General features: G+C 38.9%; 1 protein-coding gene and 1 long non-coding RNA gene across 11 annotated transcripts in view; one reads left to right on the top strand and one right to left on the bottom strand.

Moving 5' to 3' along the window:
* enox2 (ecto-NOX disulfide-thiol exchanger 2) overlaps nucleotides 1-19,312 on the bottom strand; it is a 223,206-nt gene that overhangs the window by 22,180 nt on the left and 181,714 nt on the right. For all 9 annotated transcript variants that reach the window (XM_023958993.2, XM_023958992.2, XM_023958990.2 and 6 more), the window contains 2 exons: nucleotides 18,906-19,118; nucleotides 12,315-12,421 (listed from right to left, as the gene is read on the bottom strand). In XM_023958993.2, coding sequence (XP_023814761.1) covers nucleotides 12,315-12,421; nucleotides 18,906-19,118 — 320 coding nt within the window. The remainder of the gene's footprint in view (nucleotides 1-12,314; nucleotides 12,422-18,905; nucleotides 19,119-19,312) is intronic.
* Nucleotides 638-3,759, top strand: LOC110015506 (uncharacterized). 2 transcript variants are annotated; one of them, XR_013658503.1, is made up of 5 exons: nucleotides 638-981; nucleotides 2,026-2,115; nucleotides 2,277-2,426; nucleotides 2,777-2,910; nucleotides 3,653-3,759. It is a non-coding gene; the product is annotated as an uncharacterized LOC110015506 (long non-coding RNA). The 2 variants fall into 2 exon arrangements; XR_013658504.1 differs by lacking the exon at nucleotides 638-981 and adding an exon at nucleotides 1,381-1,418.

The raw sequence follows: 19,312 nt of genomic DNA, 5'->3' as shown, positions 1-19,312 counted from the left end.
TATAAAATGTCAAAAAATCTGAGGAATCTTGCTCAAGGCTTTTTCTTTCACAGCTCTATTCCGATATATGAAAGACTTGTTGTCATAAAAAAACCTGAAGTTATTAGCTTCTTCTCCACTGTCAGAAAAAAGGGTATGGTTGGGGTACGTTTGTGAACACTTAGGGTACAAATGGTGAATTTGTACCCTAAGTGGGTCATAATTACACCTTAGGGTACTCATATGTACCATTTAAGGATAAAAAAGGTACAAATATGTTTCCAACCATCAGAGGGCCCATATTTGGACCCTTTATTCCACAAACAAAGGTACAATCACTTGTGTGACAAAAGTAATAATTCAAAGTGTATGAAACGTCACCCAAAATCATTTAATATGTTGTTGGTTATTTATTTAAATAACCAAATATATTTAAGAGACCACACATCTTTTATGACTAGTTCTGAACAGTACACAAGCAAATTATATTTTATTGATTGTGCAGAGCATCAAGATAATAACTTTGAAACATGTATTAGTGTGAGCCTGTTTTTTTTTTAACTTATATATAAGTAAAAATATACTTATATTTAATTTAGAGCAAAAGCACAATGTAGACAAAATTATTTGATGTTTTTTACCTTATATGGTGTACTTTAACTTGGCCTAAGTTCAATTTAAATTTCTAGTCTTTGAGCTGTTAATTTAAGTTATTTTTTTTCTAATCATGCATTCTCATAAAAAAGTAAATTTCTCTGTTACTACGTTACATTATGTGTACATATTAGTACCTTTTAGCTTTTGTACCTACACAGGAAAAATGAGAGAGTACTTTTTTCGGAGTTACCATCAGTAATTTTTGTTTAAGTAGGTGTAAAAACGTAGAGGAAATATGTTGGAGTAAACCAGCGAGACCACGCCCACTCTACTTTCTTAAGTTTCGTTTCTTCCGCCATTTTGTTATCCCGCAGCGGACGGAGGAAGACAGAGGCTGTGACTGAGGTAAGTCTGCTAATTGCTCAAAAATAAGTTGGAAACTTGTTTTAAGCGGGTTCGGTTATTTTATCTGTAAGGAATAACTTTTGTGTAGTGGAATGCTGCTATTCCACCGTGTATGTGCCTGTGAGGAGATTGAAAACTACGAGCAGGAGTTTGCTAACGGTTAGCCTCAGCCGTTTGAAGTTCAGCTAAATGCAGCCATTAAATAAATTAAGCTGTTGTTTTTATTGGTGTTGTGCCGCGTTCCGTTAAATACATTGAAATATATACATTTTTTTCACTAGATAATTCTGTCGCCGTTTTACCGATGTACGCTGGCGTTGATGCACCGGTTGTTGTTGCCGCCTACCCCCCTCCCCCTTTTTTTCTTTCTGTCTTTCTTAGTAAGGAAGCCAGCTACTTAAACGACCAGCTCCATAATTCCTTCTGATATTTATCAGGTCCGTTGAATTCAATGCGTTAATCATTTTAATCTGTAATGTGTGTGGAGTCCAATAGCGTTTTATTTTTTTTACACCCCAGTATGGCGGTCCTTCCCATATATGTCAGCCTGCCTTAGCTGCTGTGCGCGCGGCGGGCAGCCACCATTTCTCGAATGCAAGACAGTGACAGACTGTTTAGGTTGTCATGATCGCTCATTGTTGGTCAAGCAAAGTTTACACTGTGTTGTTGATTTTGAACATTCTCTTGCAGAGATTATTTTTTTAAATGGAAGTCCGTGATTCCAGATACTCGTCACATTTCCCATACCAAAAACTCATCTATAAACCAGGAAAAAATAAAAAATTTTAAATGAACTTCCAAGAAATAAATCTGTAGGCCCTTAGAAGCCAGTGCATTGTCGCCAGTGTTTTTTTTTTTAGCAGTTCTGCAAATTCTGCAACATTGCTGTGGCAGCTAGTGTGAACTGTATATTTCCCATCACTATTTTAAAATGTATAAATTTATTTGGAACAGGGCTTAGATCTGAATAAATGCTGTGTTGGTACCTTTTGGTGTTGTAATGTTTTTTCTTTTTTGTAATATATTATTTTTTTTTCCCACCAGGAAAAATGCAAGCTGTGCGTGAACATGTCGAACGCCAAAAAAAAAAATGTTTTGAAGTTCAGCTGACCTTCAAATCCTTTTGGGAATGCGGTGAGTGGAAACATCACAATTTCCAGCATTTTTCTTTACAGGAATCAGTCAACTTTGTGGATAAACTGTCAGCTGTGATGCAAACAGATTTTTTTAATTGCTTTTGTATTTAAAGATAATTTCTGTGCTGTATTCTAAACATAATTTTGCTGTGTTCACAGCTGTCCAAAAGTTTAACATCCCAACCTTGGACTTGAAAGTGTTTGATGACTCAAAGACAGAAGTTGATGAGCAGGTTTTTGATCTCCAGTTGAAAAACCCAAACCTTGGTGTGTTGGAAATTTGTCTGGCCGAAGATACAAATCCAGAAGGTGAAGTTCTTCTTTTAAATTGTAATTTATCTATTTTGTTTTGAATGGTTTTGGGTAAATTCCCCTTTGATGCCTGAATTTATTTCCAAGGGAAATAATCTGTGTTTTTGCTTTCAAGTACATGCTAAATTAAGAACATTTTTGAGCTGAAGAGGACAGGACACTGTGGGGAACAAAACACGGGCAAATAAGTATGAGTTTTTTATCCTATTGCTGTCTTAGACAAGAAAATAAATCTGCTAAACTGTTAAGTTGGTCAGTATTTAAAAATCTTTGTTTTTACTTTTTTTGTTTTTGCTATCATACTAATTTAAATATTACAGTAACTGAAAGCTTTAATACTTTGACAGATCAGCTGAGTTGTCCTGCAAAGAGCTGCAATACCAGTTCAAGTGGAGATACTGAAGTGGACTCAGATGACAAAATAATATTACAACACAGTCCTACAACAAGACGAAGAGTTGAAGACACCTCTCTTGCCAAAGTAAGTAAATGATTTTTTCCCAAAGTCATTTCAAGCATTCAAAGTCAGGCTGTCTTTCCAATTCAGTTTAGTTGTCAAACAGTGCAGTAAGGCAGATCATCCAAACTAGTTTAAAGTTTTCTAGGGAAACAGCAGATTGCACCGAGTAAGTCACAACACATTGAATACATTCTGGAATACTGTCCTCATCATACAAACATATAATTCTTCTGTATTTCCTTCAACAAAGCTCTGCATAATTAACAAGATATTGACTATACGGGCGATAGTGGCTCAGGTGGTTGTGTCCTTGGGCAAGACACTTCACCCTCCTTGCCTCCAGTGTGGCTCCACTGGTGTGTGAATGTGCATGAATGATCCCGGTGATGGTCAGAGGGGCTGTAGGCCCCAACTGGCAGCCACGCCTCTGTCAGTCTGCCCCAGGGCAGCTGTGGCTACAACCATAGCTACCATCACCAAGTATGAATGAGGAGTGAATGAATAATGGACACACTGTAAGCGCTTTGAGTGTCTTGAAAAGCGCAGATAAATCCATTATTATTATTATTATTATTATTATTATTATTATTATACAAAGACAGGCATTGATTATGCAGTTTTTGAGGGGGAAAAATGTTTACTGGGACATGGTTTCTGCAGTTCAATTGGAATACACCTTCAAGTTCTTGACAGGACTGTTTTGCAGAGTTAACCGGCCTTAATTTCCCATCATGCCATTGTTTACGCTCCCGTTACCTTACAGTTCCTCACAACCCCCAAGCAACAGAATTGGCGTGCAATATTGGAGCTATCCAGCCTTATAGATGTGAGCCAGATGCCAACTCAGACGAGAATGAAGACAAGCGGAGCAGGGAGCTTGTGGCCTGCCAAATGTAGTTTGTATGTAACAACTACAAGCTTTCTAAAATTACATCTTTTCATCTGCTCCTGATTCATCCCAATTTGAGAAAATAAATATTCAGAAACACAGTTTTATTCTTAAACCTATAACAATATGTCATCATAAAAATGCTACATTTTAAAAAATAACTTTCATTGGAGTGGGTCCCCCATTTTTAACATGTCGCAGTATAAGTTTAAAAGAACACGTTTAAAACTGCACATCTGAGTATTCACTCAAATTGGGATGAATCAGGAACAGACTAAATAAATGCAGTTTGAGGAAGGTCTCTATTGTGACGCACCACATGAAATGAAGTGGGTCCGAGTCCCTCTGCTCTGCTGTATTCTGATGCGTCCACTTGCAGACAAACAGATCCATTAACATCTTCATCATACTTGTCTGAGCTTGATCTAAACTATGGCCAGAAAGCTTCAATATTGCTCACCATTTTGGTTTCACCACTGTTAGTTTTAGGTTGGAAGGACTGTAAGCTAGAGGGAGAGGGCGTGAACAAAGGGATGATCGGACATCAGCAGAGGGTTACTACTGTGTCAATAGCCCCGCCTACAACTCGGAAGTTAATTTCTGATCAACTCCAAACCACTCTGCACAAACTGTCTTTAAACATCATCTCAAAGTGCTTTAACCCCAGTAATCAGTGCTTGCAGTTGTATTTTTTATTATTAATATGGACTTTTAAATTTGATCCAATAGGATGCATCATTGAAGTTGAAGGTCATGTGAATGTCCTGCATATCCAGTACAGCAAGGTGCGAGAGGATATACTAAAGAAGTACCCTTTCTTGAAGACAACCTCAGGGGTCAGTGACATTTTAAATCAGTTCTCAGCTTAAAATACATTTTGAATGTTAATATAAGCTGAGACATCTGCTAAAATGACCATTAACAGCTTTAACTCTATTGTAAAAACATTGTAATTTTCTAAACTCATATATAAATATATAGTCATTCAAGCTAAGTAATATTTATACAATGAGATCACTAAAGGGAAATGGCAATGAAAGAGGCAACAAGAATATTAGAATGTTTTATGTCTTTTGTTTGTTTTAGTTAAAGTGAATGATTAATTTTCTAATTTTTTTCAATTTTCAGATGTTTGATGAAGTTGACCTATGGAATCCATCACCTGTCAGTCTAAGCCAGCGCTTCAAAGACTGCGTTTACCAGAATTGTGCCAAAGGTGCTTGAGCTTGTTCAAAGAAAAGCTCCATTAGCCAAAGTCTCCAAAGAAGCAAGAGAAGAGATGCTTGCAGAGGATCTACTAGGTATTGACATAAACGTAATCCTTGGTAATCTTTAGTGTGTTTTATAGTTCTTCTTTTTAGAATTCGTATCAAAATTATCTTATCACATTTATGCATTTTATTTAAATTATTCATTTAAACTTGGTTATAAGTTTACTTTTTTATTATCTATTTTTAGAAAATGTAGAATGCAGTAGAAAGATGTACTTAAAATGAGGTCTAGTGCTTCTTTTGTTTATGTCACAAGTTTTATTTCATGGTTTAAAAATGGTAACTGAAGTGCTATGTGCTGTTTACAATTGATCAAATGTTAAGGTTATAATTACAATGAATGCAATGTGAACTGAAGGAAAAATATAGATTTTTCATTATTGTAAAATTGCTAATAATTGTAAATATATGCATCCTGTTGTGACACTGTACATACTGTGTAATGTCAGAATTGTAATTGTTTTGAATGTTTAATAAATGTGATAAACATTATACTGGTCTTTTAATGTGCTGTATCTGGTACAAATTTGCCATCAGAGGGTACAAAAGGCTTGTCACTGGGGCAGTACCCTTAAAAGAACAAATTTGTACCTTTTTTAAAGGTACATTATGGTACCATAGCACTATAAGGTACAATTTAGTCCACAGAGGTACATATTATCCTTTGAAAGGTACATACTGAAAGGGTACAGATATGCACCTATATGAAAGGGTACAACATTTGTACCCTTGAGGGTACTGCCCCAGTGACAAGCCATTGTACCTCTAAAGGTACAAATTCTGCACATTTTTTCTGACAGTGTCCATGACCACCTTTGAAACAGTTGGCACTTCCATGATTTTAAAGGGATGCCATCCATACATCACTACCAAATCAGAGTCTGATTGGTCAAAGTTCGACCTGGTTTGACTTACAATAGATTTTCAATGGTTGTATGTAGTGCGGTAGTAGAAAACCTTTGTAGCTACATGTGAACAGGAGAGTTATGAACGCGGGAGCCTGAAACGCATATTTATGCTCATTAACATGAACACTTTTCACTGGAAGTGCCGCTTGACGGCACGTTGCAGAGGCCAGTGTGAAAGTAGCTTAACATCCGGGTTGGGCGGTGCTTTGCTTTACCAAGTTTACTGTCCTTATCACTGTTCTTTTCTGTGAATGTGTTTGAATTTAGCAGTTTCTTCATTACAAATTAATAATTTGCTAAAAATGTTTCTATTACGTCATTTACACTTTGAAGCATGGTTTTGGTCAGTTTAGCCATACAATCATAGCTTTGATAAGATGCTTGCTTTCCATATTACCAACTTGTGCTAAAAGCACAGGAAAGTGATAAATATGTATTTCCCCCTCCTGTGATTGTAGTGTAGAGTTTAACCCTGGGCTGCACGGTGGCGCAGCGGTTAACGCTCTTGCCTCACAGCAAGAAGGTCCTTTGGATGTTCTCCCCATCCATGCGTGGGTTTTCTCCAGGCACTCTAGCTTTCAACTAGACCAACCTAACATACTTTATAGGTTAATTGATGACCCTAAATTATCCCTAGGTGTAAATGTGTGTGTGCATGATTGTGGCCCTGCAACAGACCTGTCCAGGAGGGTGTACGACCTGTGAGATGTGCCCCTTGACCCCGCAAGGGATAAAACTGGTTCCGAAAATGGATGAATGGAGTTAAACCCTTACACACCGGAGCTTTAGCACCACTGTTGACATTCTTTTATCTACCGTAACTCTTCAACCGTTTACAGGACTAACACAATTTGAGCAGATTCTGAAGCCTGCAAAAGGCTTGTGCTGATATACAACCCTTCACTGTAGTCACGCGGCTACGCAATCAACGTGAATCAGCTGGTTTACCTTAAATAGTCGAAGATTTACGGTATGTCACAGAGGGATTGTCTCATATTTAAGTGTCACTTACGACATCTTCTGTGTTAAAGGGTTAAAACGCTACACTGAAAGTTAAAATTTAAAAGCCTGGAACCATGTGGTGATGCCTTGAAGTATTTTTTAATCCTTATCCCCCCCCTAAAACAGCTTTGATACTACAGCAGAAAAAAAACTGATAAAAAAAAAAAAAAACATAGAAATGTGAAACCACACAGATTACCGAGTATCATTAAATGGTTCGAAATAGAAGTCACCTCCAGACGTATGCTTGGATTGCCATCAAGAGACAAGTAAAAGCAGAATGAAGTGGCTGTTTGACTGCTGCTGTTTACTTTGTGGAAATCATATCAGCAAACTTGAGCACAAAATAATGAAAGATCTGCAGCAGGAAAAGCCTCTCTGGGTACAAAACAACAGACAGAGATTCAGCAGCAGAGAGCGAAGGCATCGAAAGAAGGGAATGTGATGAGCAGACGGAGCAGATTGGGCAGCCTATTGATTGAGAATCTATTCTCAAATTGCTGAGGCATCACTGTGGCACCTCGCTGCAGTGTTACCAACCTGTCTCTGTTTTTTCCCCAGAGCGACTCTCATTAACCAGTTTGTCTTGCCCTCTGTGAAGGGTCTGTGGTGTAGAATCAGAGCGAAATAGGGCGTTGATATTTAAGATTTACAAACTTAAACTTCAGAGGATCTTGAAATGTATTTATACGAGAGAAAAATGGTTGTTAGGCTATTAAGGGTACTCAAACGAGTTCAAGATAAATATAGAGATTCAGATAAAAATGAATTGGAAATTAGAATTTGGGCAGATCAGACCAAGAAATCCCTCTTCTGCCACTTATCCATCAACGCTGCATCAGAAAGAAATTCAAAGTTAGAGAACTTAAGATAACTTCATCAGCCCCGCTTCTATTCATGTGTAAAATCTGCCTGGAGCTTTGGCACTTCCTCACTTCCTGTCAGACAGTCTGGCAGGAGAGTAATTGTCAGGCGGAAAGTCATGGCCCTTCACCCCCGGAGAACCCTGATAAACCTTAAGCTCTGAAAATGACAGCAAAGATGCCATTAGCCTTACTCACCTGCCCTGACAGGATAATGTAAATGCCACCGCGGATTGGACTCAGAATCTGCTTCAATACTCAGCTGAGCTTTGAGGTTCTTACAGACAATAGCGACGGTCGGCTCACTTCCATAGAATGACTTACAAAAAGAAAAAAAGAGGAGCAGGAGCATTGGGAAGACTATAACAGGGCTAATATTGGAAAAGCTTCAAACACATAAAGTCATTTTCTATGGATGACTGATCACAACCTCAGCAAGCTAATGTCAGAGAAAATTGTAATGATTACCATTACTTATCTCTGCTTAGGAGAATTATGATTTCTTTTGAGGACAAAGACAAAGTCGTATTTTCTATTAAAGAATACTAAAAATTAAAGAAAAGTTTTCTCTGAGCTCACACAGCATGTGCTGCAACCTAAAGTAACAGTAGATATTGCACTGTACATATAAGAACCACAGACAAGGTTTCAGGAATTAAATATATAAAAAAAAGTTACAACTAGATGTCAGCTTAGTTTATCAGCATAAAGCAGAAGTTAGGCTGGTATTTTCTCGTGCTCGAACACATGCGTCACGCCAGCCGGCTGTGTGATGCACAAGCACTTGCAAGCATCCAGATTCTACTCAGCGCCTGCCGCTCCTCCATATTTCACCTCCTCACCGCCAACCAACGTACGGAATAATCAATATGGCATAGGCTGTTTGATGATAAACGAGCCTCCAAGAACAACATTTACTCACCTCTTTTTGGACTGACCAGAAGCTGCCAGCTCTGCTGCTACCTACCATATGGCAGGGTTTTATTAAGGGAAACACTTGTGATTTAGATTTTAAAGAATTAACAAAGCCTAACTAAGCATCACCCACCTCTGCAGCTCCATGCTGCTTTCTGACACACAGAGCCTCACCTAATAGTTCTCTGACCTTCACACAGGAGGTGTGGATTCACAGAACAGCCGTGAACAAAAATCAAAGGCTGCAGCTTTCATCTCAGACAGGCTGAGAGGCAGAGCAAAGGATAAGACAGTCGCACGGTGTGTGTGTGCGTGCGTTTGTATATACACACACACACACACACACACACACACACATCGTAGCATTGTGTCCATACACACAGTATATACACACACATTAGCATGGACACAATGCAAACAAAAAAGAGAACATCATTCACAACGTACAGAAAAGATATTAAAGAATATTTTTTCATAACCTTTTTCAGAGTACAAGTCACAGTTTCCTTTACATAGTTTGGCCAGGGGTGCGACTTAAATGTGATTTAAAAAAAAAAAACTATAGGCTCACATATTCTTTATTTTCTCACTAACAACTGGTTGCCATTTAACAGTTATTTGCCACTAACAACCGCTAGAGGGCGCTGTAAGTGTCTGCATCAGTTCTTGCTAGTGACAGCAATGCAGAAGGAGAATCTGACTGTTCTCTTTTATACTATTTGTCTTCTTTGCAGCAAGACATTAGTATTCTTGATTTCAATTTTTCTTTCCGTGGACTAATTTGAGACAGCAAGGCCGAATCAGAATTCTTCCCATAACCCTACAGCTTCTCCCTGCGCCAAACCAAGAGTTATTGGAAAATAGTGTCTTCTAATCTGGACATCACTCCCATTCGATGACATCATCAGTAGACGCCAATCATCCGCGTTAACGTGTAGCTGCCAGCGCTCGACATCAGTTTTATAAGTCATTCTAAAACAAGAGTCATTACTTACATTTACATGTAAACTCCTATGTGTTTCAGACCACAACCACATGAAGAAATGCGTTTCTCCTCGGCAGCACAGAGCGACCCGGATAACCCTTGCAGCTGATGCATACAGAGCACTGGAGACGTGTTGACCAATGCCTTAATAGAGCTCTACGAAATAAATAAACCTGATCGCTCAACATCATCTGTGTCTCCCATGCATAGTAAATGCAGTCAACGCTTCCATGAAGCGCTGAGGCTAAAAAGTTTAAACAGTAGCTTCTCCCACTCTGGAGCGTCAGGTTTTTTTGGACAAGCAGTGAGCATCGAAATTTGACGGGCGTCGAAAAAGGGGGAGCCAATGCAGATTTGATGTGTGAATTACGTTGGGTGTGAACGAAGCATTAAGCAGGGCTTGATGCAGTTGTTTAGAAGTGTTGCCCCAAAGTGCAGCTTATACTCCAGTGCGACTCATAAATAATTTATTTCTTCTTTATATTATAATGTATTTTTTTGAGGGTGCGACTTATACTCCAGAGTGACTTTTAGTCCGAAAAATACAGTAATTGGAAATAAATTCAGCTATGAAGGGGTTAATCCAACAATCCAATTTTACTTCCATTTCATGGTGGGTGTTTTTTTTTTTTATTTGATTGTGGTTGACATGTCGATCACACAACATTTATTGGTGCAAAAAAAAATTTACTCTCATTAGTCCTAATCCAGCATGGATTTGCATGAATTTGTCTAAAATATTACCACAAGCTGTTATGTGGCTCATCTGAAGCCAACCACTGCCATATATTCCGGGACTGTCCTGTACTCACATCCTTTTGGCTCGAAATCCATAAATGTTTGGAGACGACATTTCAAGAAACCCTTCCCTTTAATGCCTCAGCTCTATACTTGGGAACAGTAATACAACACATGCGATCTGCTGCAGACCAATATTTAATGAGAAAACTGCTGGAGGGGGGAGGGGGGGAAGCCTTGACAAGAGAGCGGTTACAACCAGATGCTCCAACGTTAGATGATTGGTACAAAACAATACAAGGCCTTCTTGTTGTGGAAAGACTGACTTTTGCAATGAAGAAGCAAACACAAAGGTTTGAGATGGCGGGCAAAATGGGTCAAATCTATTGGACCAGATCTACTTTAATTTCAAAAAAACACTTCTCTACTACAAGATAACAGATAATGTGGGTTTATGTTATTGATTTACCTATTTTTTTAAGAGAGGAGTGTGATTGACAGCTGTTTTGTTCCTTTGTTCATATAAAAAAGAGGGAAAAGGGGAGAGTACAAAATGATGATCAGAATCACGTATTTTGATTTACTGACTGAAAATACACATGATGTAAAACAATGTGTAACTTGGAAACAATGTAACAGTGGTGTAAATGTTGATTTTTCCTGTCAAAAAAACAAACAAATTGGATAAAATATTGGTACTGGAGATGAAGAAAATGCATGATTAGCTTCTAATTTGCTCATAAAACTGAATGCAGTCTAAATGAATATACAAATATAGTAAAAAGCAATTAATTAACCAAAAATAAAGTTTCTTTGGGTCCACTTTTAATATTAAAACTTCATTCACATGTTTTTGACCCCTAGACACAGAAGGAAAGACCAGATTTTTTTGTGTCATCCTACTGGATTCCCGTTGGATAATCTAATTGCACAAAGGGCCTTTCATCAATACAAATCGAGTTTCAAATACCATTTACTTCTTTTATACGTACAGAACATGGCTCTTCCAGCGAGCACATCATCGAGGAACCTTCAGTACCTTAGCTGGAGATAATGATAGGGTATTTCCCTCACACACTCACTTTTAGTCTGAGCTCAAACAGCTGCATATTAGCACGTTATCTAGTTACTCATCACATTTGTGTTAAAAGAACTCCTCAGCATCACTATAAGGAATGCTGTTGTGGGAAAGCTAAACTACAGGTTAAACATTAGAGCAAAAACAAAACTTTTTTTTATTTTTACACCTACCTTACAAAGAAAAGTTTTTGTGCAAGTTGATTGTGGCCCCGTGATTCTGTTATGGACCATGCAGCTCTTATTAATGCAACTAAAAACGAGAAACTTACCAATCAAGAAATGATCATAAAATGTCCATTAGACCACGGACTGCAGCACACTCTCTCCGGCTCTCCTTTACATTTATCACTACACAATCATGCCAATTCCTTTTCGCATTTGCCAAAGAACAATGGTGGGTGAGAAATGTGCTGTTAGATGAAGAAATACACAAGCTTTCAGGTCTTACAGTGTTAGTTCATGTTAAATTAGAGCTGTGAAGTCACTTCAGCTGGCAAAAAAATTACCTGTATGGAGGCCAATGATCAGGAAAGACTCACCCAGCAGTTTGTAATTCTTTATGGGGGAGTTCAGGGGTGAAAGAACGGGAGGTGGGGACTGGATCTTTCACACTGGCTTCAGTAATTTAACGGACTGATTGTTGTTTTATTTCAACCCCTTCTTAACAGCTATTATTATTATTTTTTTTATAAATTTAAGCATTATAGCGAAGACGTATTAAAAAAAGGAAATTACCCATAAAGATATTTACAATAATGCAGAAAGAGTACCAACCTCTGCTTGCTTGCGCCACATGTCCAGGTTCTTGCGCTGAGCTTTGGAGAAATGGTCCCATGCCTTTTGTTTGGAAGAAGCTTGGAATACAGACACAATCTGTTCAACTGTGGCGGGATGCAGGGAAGGACCAGAGACCATCCAGAGACAGAGACAGAGACAGAGACAGACAGAGGGCAGTTGGGAAGGAGCAGAGGAGTGAAAAAGTGGAGTCAACTAAGGATTTAAAGAACTCTGTGAGTGTGTGTGAGTGTGTGTGAGAGACTTACCGACTGATGCCACAGCATCACGGTACAGAAGGACAGAAGATCGATGGGAACGTTTGAAAATGTTTAAAAACTTTAACTAATTTTTGTGGTTGCTGATACGATAGTCGATATTGGTTCAGTTTGAACGATCCGAATCACTGACCCAAAACCGATCCAGGACATCTTTACCCAAAACTTCAACCAGTGTGACTCAGAGATAAATACCTGCTACTGAACAGTGCAACGGAAGTTTTCCAGATTCCTTCTATATCTCAAGATAATCAAGTGTAAATTAAATTTGTGTACAAACAAACAAGTAAACAATTATTAATGTCAAATCCATTCACATTTTAGTTTCCTAAAGTTCAGCCCACTGTTGTTTTTCCACATTCAAATAATCCAAAGGGAATACTATTAGAACATTCTACTGTTTGAACACGTCTTTGCTTAATCTGAAGTGTTTCAACAGATTGGACTGAAATGATGGACTGATCAATTCTTGTTGACATCACGTGTGTGTTGTCCGCTGTGATGTCACTTGGTTGTTCCATTATTGATATAATCGATTATTACATTATGACACAATTTCACGGCTGGCTTTGGGCTGTCTGCAGGACAAAAATGGGAAAACCTGTACAGAGCACACAGGTGACCTGCACAAAATATCAAGGCCGTAGACGGCTTGGTGAGTCCAGAGAGCGAAAATGTTCATGCACATTTTTATATGAACCTGCTGCAGGGGACAGTAGGCGGTGAACACTTAAACAACACGTAGGAGTACGTTCGGAGGAAGTAGATCAGACACAAACCCTGCACATTCTGCAAGGAGCTCTTCAGTGTTCCTCAAGTGATAAGTGTGCATTGCTTGCATGCAGCCTGACTGTTAGAAATGGAGAAAATTAGACAATCAGAGCGTAGTTTGTGTGGGCGTCTTATAGGCGCTTACGTATCGCGTGGATAAGTCCGGTCCTCCACGGGCCCAGACAATCCAAATCCAGCAATACCTGTAAAGCTGCAGGTCAACAGGCTGCACTTTGATCTACAGTACCTGTAGATTCAAATGTACTTTAAAAGATGACAGCCAACCTATGAACTATAAAGATTTGAAAAACCGCCTTACCTGCAGTATTCAGATTGTAAGAACTGTCTGGCATACATGTCTTTACATTTATTAGATCAAATTTGATTGTGGGATCTAACTGGACTGCAACATAAACACAAGGTGGATGATGATTCTTAAAAATAGCCCTCCACAAAAAGTGATGAGGAAATTGATTTCATTATATGTGAAATCAATTTAAATTTAGCTCTAAACATTACCCAAATTTGCACAGTTGTGCAAAAATGGATTATTTTCAAAACACAACAAAGAAAGTCAAATTATGAACTGCACATACACTCTCCGTATAAAATCCTCTGCAGGCTCCAGGCATCAAATTTGCTTTGCGACTACCAAGTGCTCAAAATAACTCACTTTGAGCCTGACACCGTTGACCACTGTGCACCTCCATCCCTAAACAGGACTCATACCGACAGACAGCACGTTTCTGCAGGGGTACAGTGTTGCCTCAGCGTCTGCAGAAACCCACAATCCTTTTTCAAGGTTGACCCTTTGCAGCACTGAAGTCAGAAAGTCAGTTGCAGAATAAGTAGTCTGGACTGAGTTCACTTCTTTGGTCAAAGTGTCTGTTTAATGCAAGGCTCGGAGCCAAACGCTCCAGCTCCGAGATCTTCCCGCATCCAACAAGCGCTGGGATCTGCTCCCGATTAGAATTTATATCAGTTGTGATACATCAAGTCCTTTGCTACCTACTGTGCTGCATGATATCACAGAGAAATGAGGTCCTGAGCTCCCAATATACACATAAGGAAGTCAATAAGGCCACCACTTAAGTGTGCTTAAGTGAGCATGTTTGCAGATTGATGAGACAAAGAACTGAAAAGGGATCAATACCGTCTTCCCAGCACCCGGTAATTTGATTAAATATCAATAAAGACACAGACTAAAGAGTACAAGGAGAGAAATATGCAGCAATATTGTGCAAAGTGATTTTGTGTCTGGAAAATATCCTTTTATTAATGCTTCCACCACCACAAAAATACATACTTTCCACATGTAAGCTTTTATTATGTAATTTAGGATGAGTTAAAAGCAAAATCGCAACAACTAATTCACTGGAATCTCAGAACGTTCATTCGACAAAATCAGACACCACTTATGTTTTTGTGTAACTGTGAAGATATTAAAAAAGAAAATGATCAGAATCAAACCCAATGGTGTCAGAAGAGAATACACAACCTAAAACCTGTGAATGTTGTTGACTGTAGCTGGACTGACGTGTGACGTTCTCTGGCCTACTCCTGGCTCCAATGAAATTCAGTCAATTTAGTCGCCATTTTTGTGTGATGTAGACGTTGCTATGTTGGAACCAGGCTTCATCAGTAAGCAGAAGGGGTGAAAGTAGATGTGTACTTATGCATGTACCACAACCCCAGAATTTGCCAAACGTTTGATGTGAGACTACATTCTTTTACTGAGGCATCTGATTGGTCAGTTTATAACTTGAATAACTTGCACTACAAAGAAAAAGATCTGGATTATCAAGAACATCAAGAAAAAAAGGTATCAGTACAAGAATGGTTATTCTAACCAAAAAAACTCATCGCTGTTTATTTCTCTATAGAAGTCTATGGCATTTTGACTTCTTGGAGCCAGCACATACTTCCTATTTGGAATAAACAGTATTAACAGTCAATGGCAAATGTAGCTGCTCTCCTGTTAAAACTGTAGAGCTTGACTTGACCATGAAGTGGCACTTCGGCCTTATAATTAACACTACATCTTTCCCAGCAGGAAGGAAAAGCCATGAATAGGAATGTGCTTTTATGGCTTGAAATCATTGAGGCTGGCTAACACAAGGACAACATGAGGGCCTCTCCCATAGCTACCTAAAAATAAAACCCACGCTCAAACTCCAGGTTTTCTATTTACCTAATAAACAATGCATCTGAAAGCTCACTTCAAGGATGTTTACTTTTTTTTACAAGCATGTGGAGGCATATGGGTAGACGGAGTGCCAGAGGCTGTAATGTAAACTAGCAGCTGCAGAGGCATCGCAGTAAGAGGCGTGTGCTGCTGAAACATATAGCCTTTGGATAAAAAAAAAAAAAAAACTTGAAATAGAAAACAATTTATTAAAAAAAAACATGTTTGGGCTCCTCGCGGCTACATTGGAAGGCAGAGTTAATATTCAACCCAGGTTATACTCTTGTGTAAGAATAGAGCCGTTATTTGTTCTTTTGGCCTTTTTTTTTAAAATAAAAGCAACATAAACTCTTCAGACAGGTCAAGAAGGACAAAACCGCAACAACAAATGTTAAACTTCCTGTCACGTCTCACTCCCATCTGACTTTAGGTCAATATCCCTTTTATGCTACGTTCCCACCGGGCATGTGTTGGTGTTGCACGCGGGTTATAAATGCACCTTTAGCATCTGGTGTTCACACTGGACTGTCCCTACCCGATACTAGCACATGTACCTGCAGTTGGAAGAGGCTTGGTGCGAAATGTCAAAACGGTGCAAATTTCGCAAATCTTGCTCCAGGCTTTTTCTTTCTCAGCTTTAATCCGATATATAGTGACTGGATGGCTCAGTTGGCTGGGTGTAGGCCTGTCAAGCAGGACTCCCAGGGGGCGCAATGAGCTTAATCCAGTGTGAGTCCTTCTGCAAGACCCTTTACGCGACTGCCTATGTAGTTACAAGAAGGCCTTGTCTGGGCCTCCCTGTGTCTGTCCCCAGCCTAGATAAAATACAGTGTTGTGTCGGTAAGGGCATCTGGCCTAAAAATCTGCTGTGGCGGCCCTGAAGCGATTAGTCAAACTGTGAACAACAGCAGCTTTATTCCAGTACATGACAAACTTTGTGTTATATAAATCATAAATCAGGTCGGGTCCAATAAATGAAAAAGGGGACCGTCCATACGTCACTACCAAATCCGAGGCCCAGATTGGTTGAACTTCAATTGGTTTAATTTTTAACACGCATTGAATGGCTGCACGTTTTGTACATAGAGCCCAAAAATGGACTTAAAAACCTGTGTAGTGACGAGTGAACACTAGACTTTAAATGCAGAAGCCCAAAACACGCTTTTACCTATTTGCATAGGCTTTTTATTAGAAGTGGTTGCTTGAACGCTTGTTGACGAGGTAGCTGTGAACGTAGCATTAGATACAGTCTTTATAAGTTCAGCGAGGTCTTAAAAACATACTTACATTTTCAGTGCAGTTCACAAGTCTTTGGATTTGTTAAGAACAACATGGCAAACAACACAGAAGAACAAAAAAAACAGACTTCTTTGGTCTTGTCATCCTCTCACACTGCCCTTTCATGCACCGATTCCTGCTCCCTTTGTGCTTTTGCTTACTGATGTCAAACCACCACACTTCAAGAAATTGTATTGTGTCCCTTTTTAGAACAAAAGTAAACACATTTGCATTTGGCAGATTCTCTCTGTTGCAACATGACTTCCCGGCCTGTTTGTTTCCTGTTGAAATTTGTAAAGACGTGCGTTTGTTAGAGGAGCAGAGGAGCTGTGAATGTGGGCGGCGCCATAGAAACATTTGGCGAATTTTCTCACTGTCGTCAACAGCTTTTCTCTGTCGAACTCCTGGTTTGAGAGAACAGGCTTCAAGCTGAATAACAAAACTACACAACACAGCCAGCTTTACTGACTTGCAACAAATTGCTGCTGGTGACTGTGTGTGATTCATATTACTGAATCTTGTCTTTGGTGATGAACAATGTATACACTTTCCTCTTACTGGGCATCATCGGTCTAAATGGACTCATATTTCTTTCTGGTTTTTAATTTTCTTTCTCTCTTTTTTGATAAAATCTACGGTGTGAAATTCAGCAGTGAGGATCAAATTTCCTGCAGTTCTTAAATACATTTTTTCATAAATTTCTGAATTTAAATGGATGTATGGTTCTCAGCAAGTATGAAGTTGCATGAATGTGACTAAGCAACATGCAAACAAACACATCACCAAAGCACAAACTGTCCTTTCTTTTTTTGTTGTTGAAAAACCTTGTAAATAATAATGTTTGCTCTCCTTGAACCTCCTTGGTTCTGGGAACACAAAGTCCTGACTCAAGGAGGAGAAAAACAATTAAATGCATTAGATGTGCAAAACGGAGCGAGGCTGACATTTAGAGTTTGCAACAAAATGCTGGACTTAATGTATGTCAATTACTTTAGGAAAATGTATTTTAACTTAATGTGAAGATGCAAAAAAAAAACTGTATTGAATACAATAAATGCATTTTAAAGGGATCCAATGGAAAGACTTAAAAACAAATGAAGATGTAAAAAAGTGTTTGAAATGGTGTAAATATTATAGTTTAAAGGTTCCTTAAAAACCCACTCAAATGTAAATTGTGTTTCTGGTGTTTTTTGCATGTTCTTGTAGGAAGGAAGTTAAGCCCTGGAATCTGGATAAAAGTTGTACGGCCGGTAGCTCCAATAATGCTCACCATTTTTGTTTGCGCCGGTAATGAGATTACATGTAAACAGATGGATGAGCGGAAGTGTGGGCGTGCTTGCACGTCAACAGTCCCGCCCACAACTCGGAGACAACTTTCTAATGAACTACTGCTGCTCTGCAGAAACTGTGTCCAAGGAAACAACACAGGTTTAAGAATTAGCCTAAAACGACATAATCATAATAGAAAAAACCCTTTAAAATAGATCAAAAGATCATCGGAGCGGGACTTTAAGGAACTAAACGCTTCTTTAACACTCAAATACAACGGCTCCAGTGTCTACATTCTTTCGACAACCGTAACTCTTCAACTGATTCTGCAATTAGTTTGATTCCGACGGATTCTGATGTGGAGAAAAGCATCTCTGTGCAAAGCTGATGTGAAAAGCAACTTTTCTCTGCGTTAGAATCAGCTGATTTATGGTGATTGTGGAAACCGTTGGCGAGTTACACTAGCCTTATGTGTTATTTGGTTGTCACTGGCAACATCTCTATATTTTTAGTGTTTTCATTTATTTAAATACTCATACAAGCAAACAAACACCAAGGACAGATTAAGCAGTTTGAAGCTGATGATGGAAATATGGCAGATTGCTGATGTGAACATCACACTCACTCAGTTCTACTGCTTAGCCCACAAATGCACATTCTTTACTACATTCTTTATTTAAAAAACACTTAATTATTTCAAAAAGAGTTCATTTAAAGATTTAAAGCAATGTGTAAAAGTGTCTGTTTTAAAGAAAATTCCTGACTTTGAGTCCCCTCTGGAGTCTTTACTGTGTCGATGGTGATACTCACATTGTGCCAGTATGCCAGCCAGAGCGGTCTTAAACTTCTCCTTTGCCTCTTCCATCTCCTTCTCATGCTGACTCTTCTCGCTCATCAGTCGCCGGATGTGGCTGTTGGAGGACTGGATCATGGAGTAGAAGTTGTTGGCATTCCTGCGGTTGACCTCGCCTCGTTCCAGCCAGGTCAGGAGAACACGCACCGCTTCTGCAAACTTGCTATCGTCTGACCAAAAGGGTAGAAATAGGACCTGTCAGGATAGTTTCCATGAAACCGCTGAACGTTGTGAATCCAAAACAGACCGAAAATCATGAGTAAAGTTCTAGAAATGTATTAGAAGAGTCAGTTAAGGAACAGAAGTAGAAAACTAAAACTGTAATTTGGGGAACTTTATGGCTCCCTATGGCATCTTTAACAGA

Source organism: Oryzias latipes, chromosome 10 (genome assembly GCF_053564925.1).
Source record: "Oryzias latipes strain Hd-rR chromosome 10, Olatipes_Hd-rR_3.1".
Taxonomy (NCBI): domain Eukaryota; kingdom Metazoa; phylum Chordata; class Actinopteri; order Beloniformes; family Adrianichthyidae; genus Oryzias; species Oryzias latipes.
The sequence above is the reverse complement of the archived record's forward strand: the minus strand, read 5'-3'. Positions and strand labels throughout refer to the sequence as shown.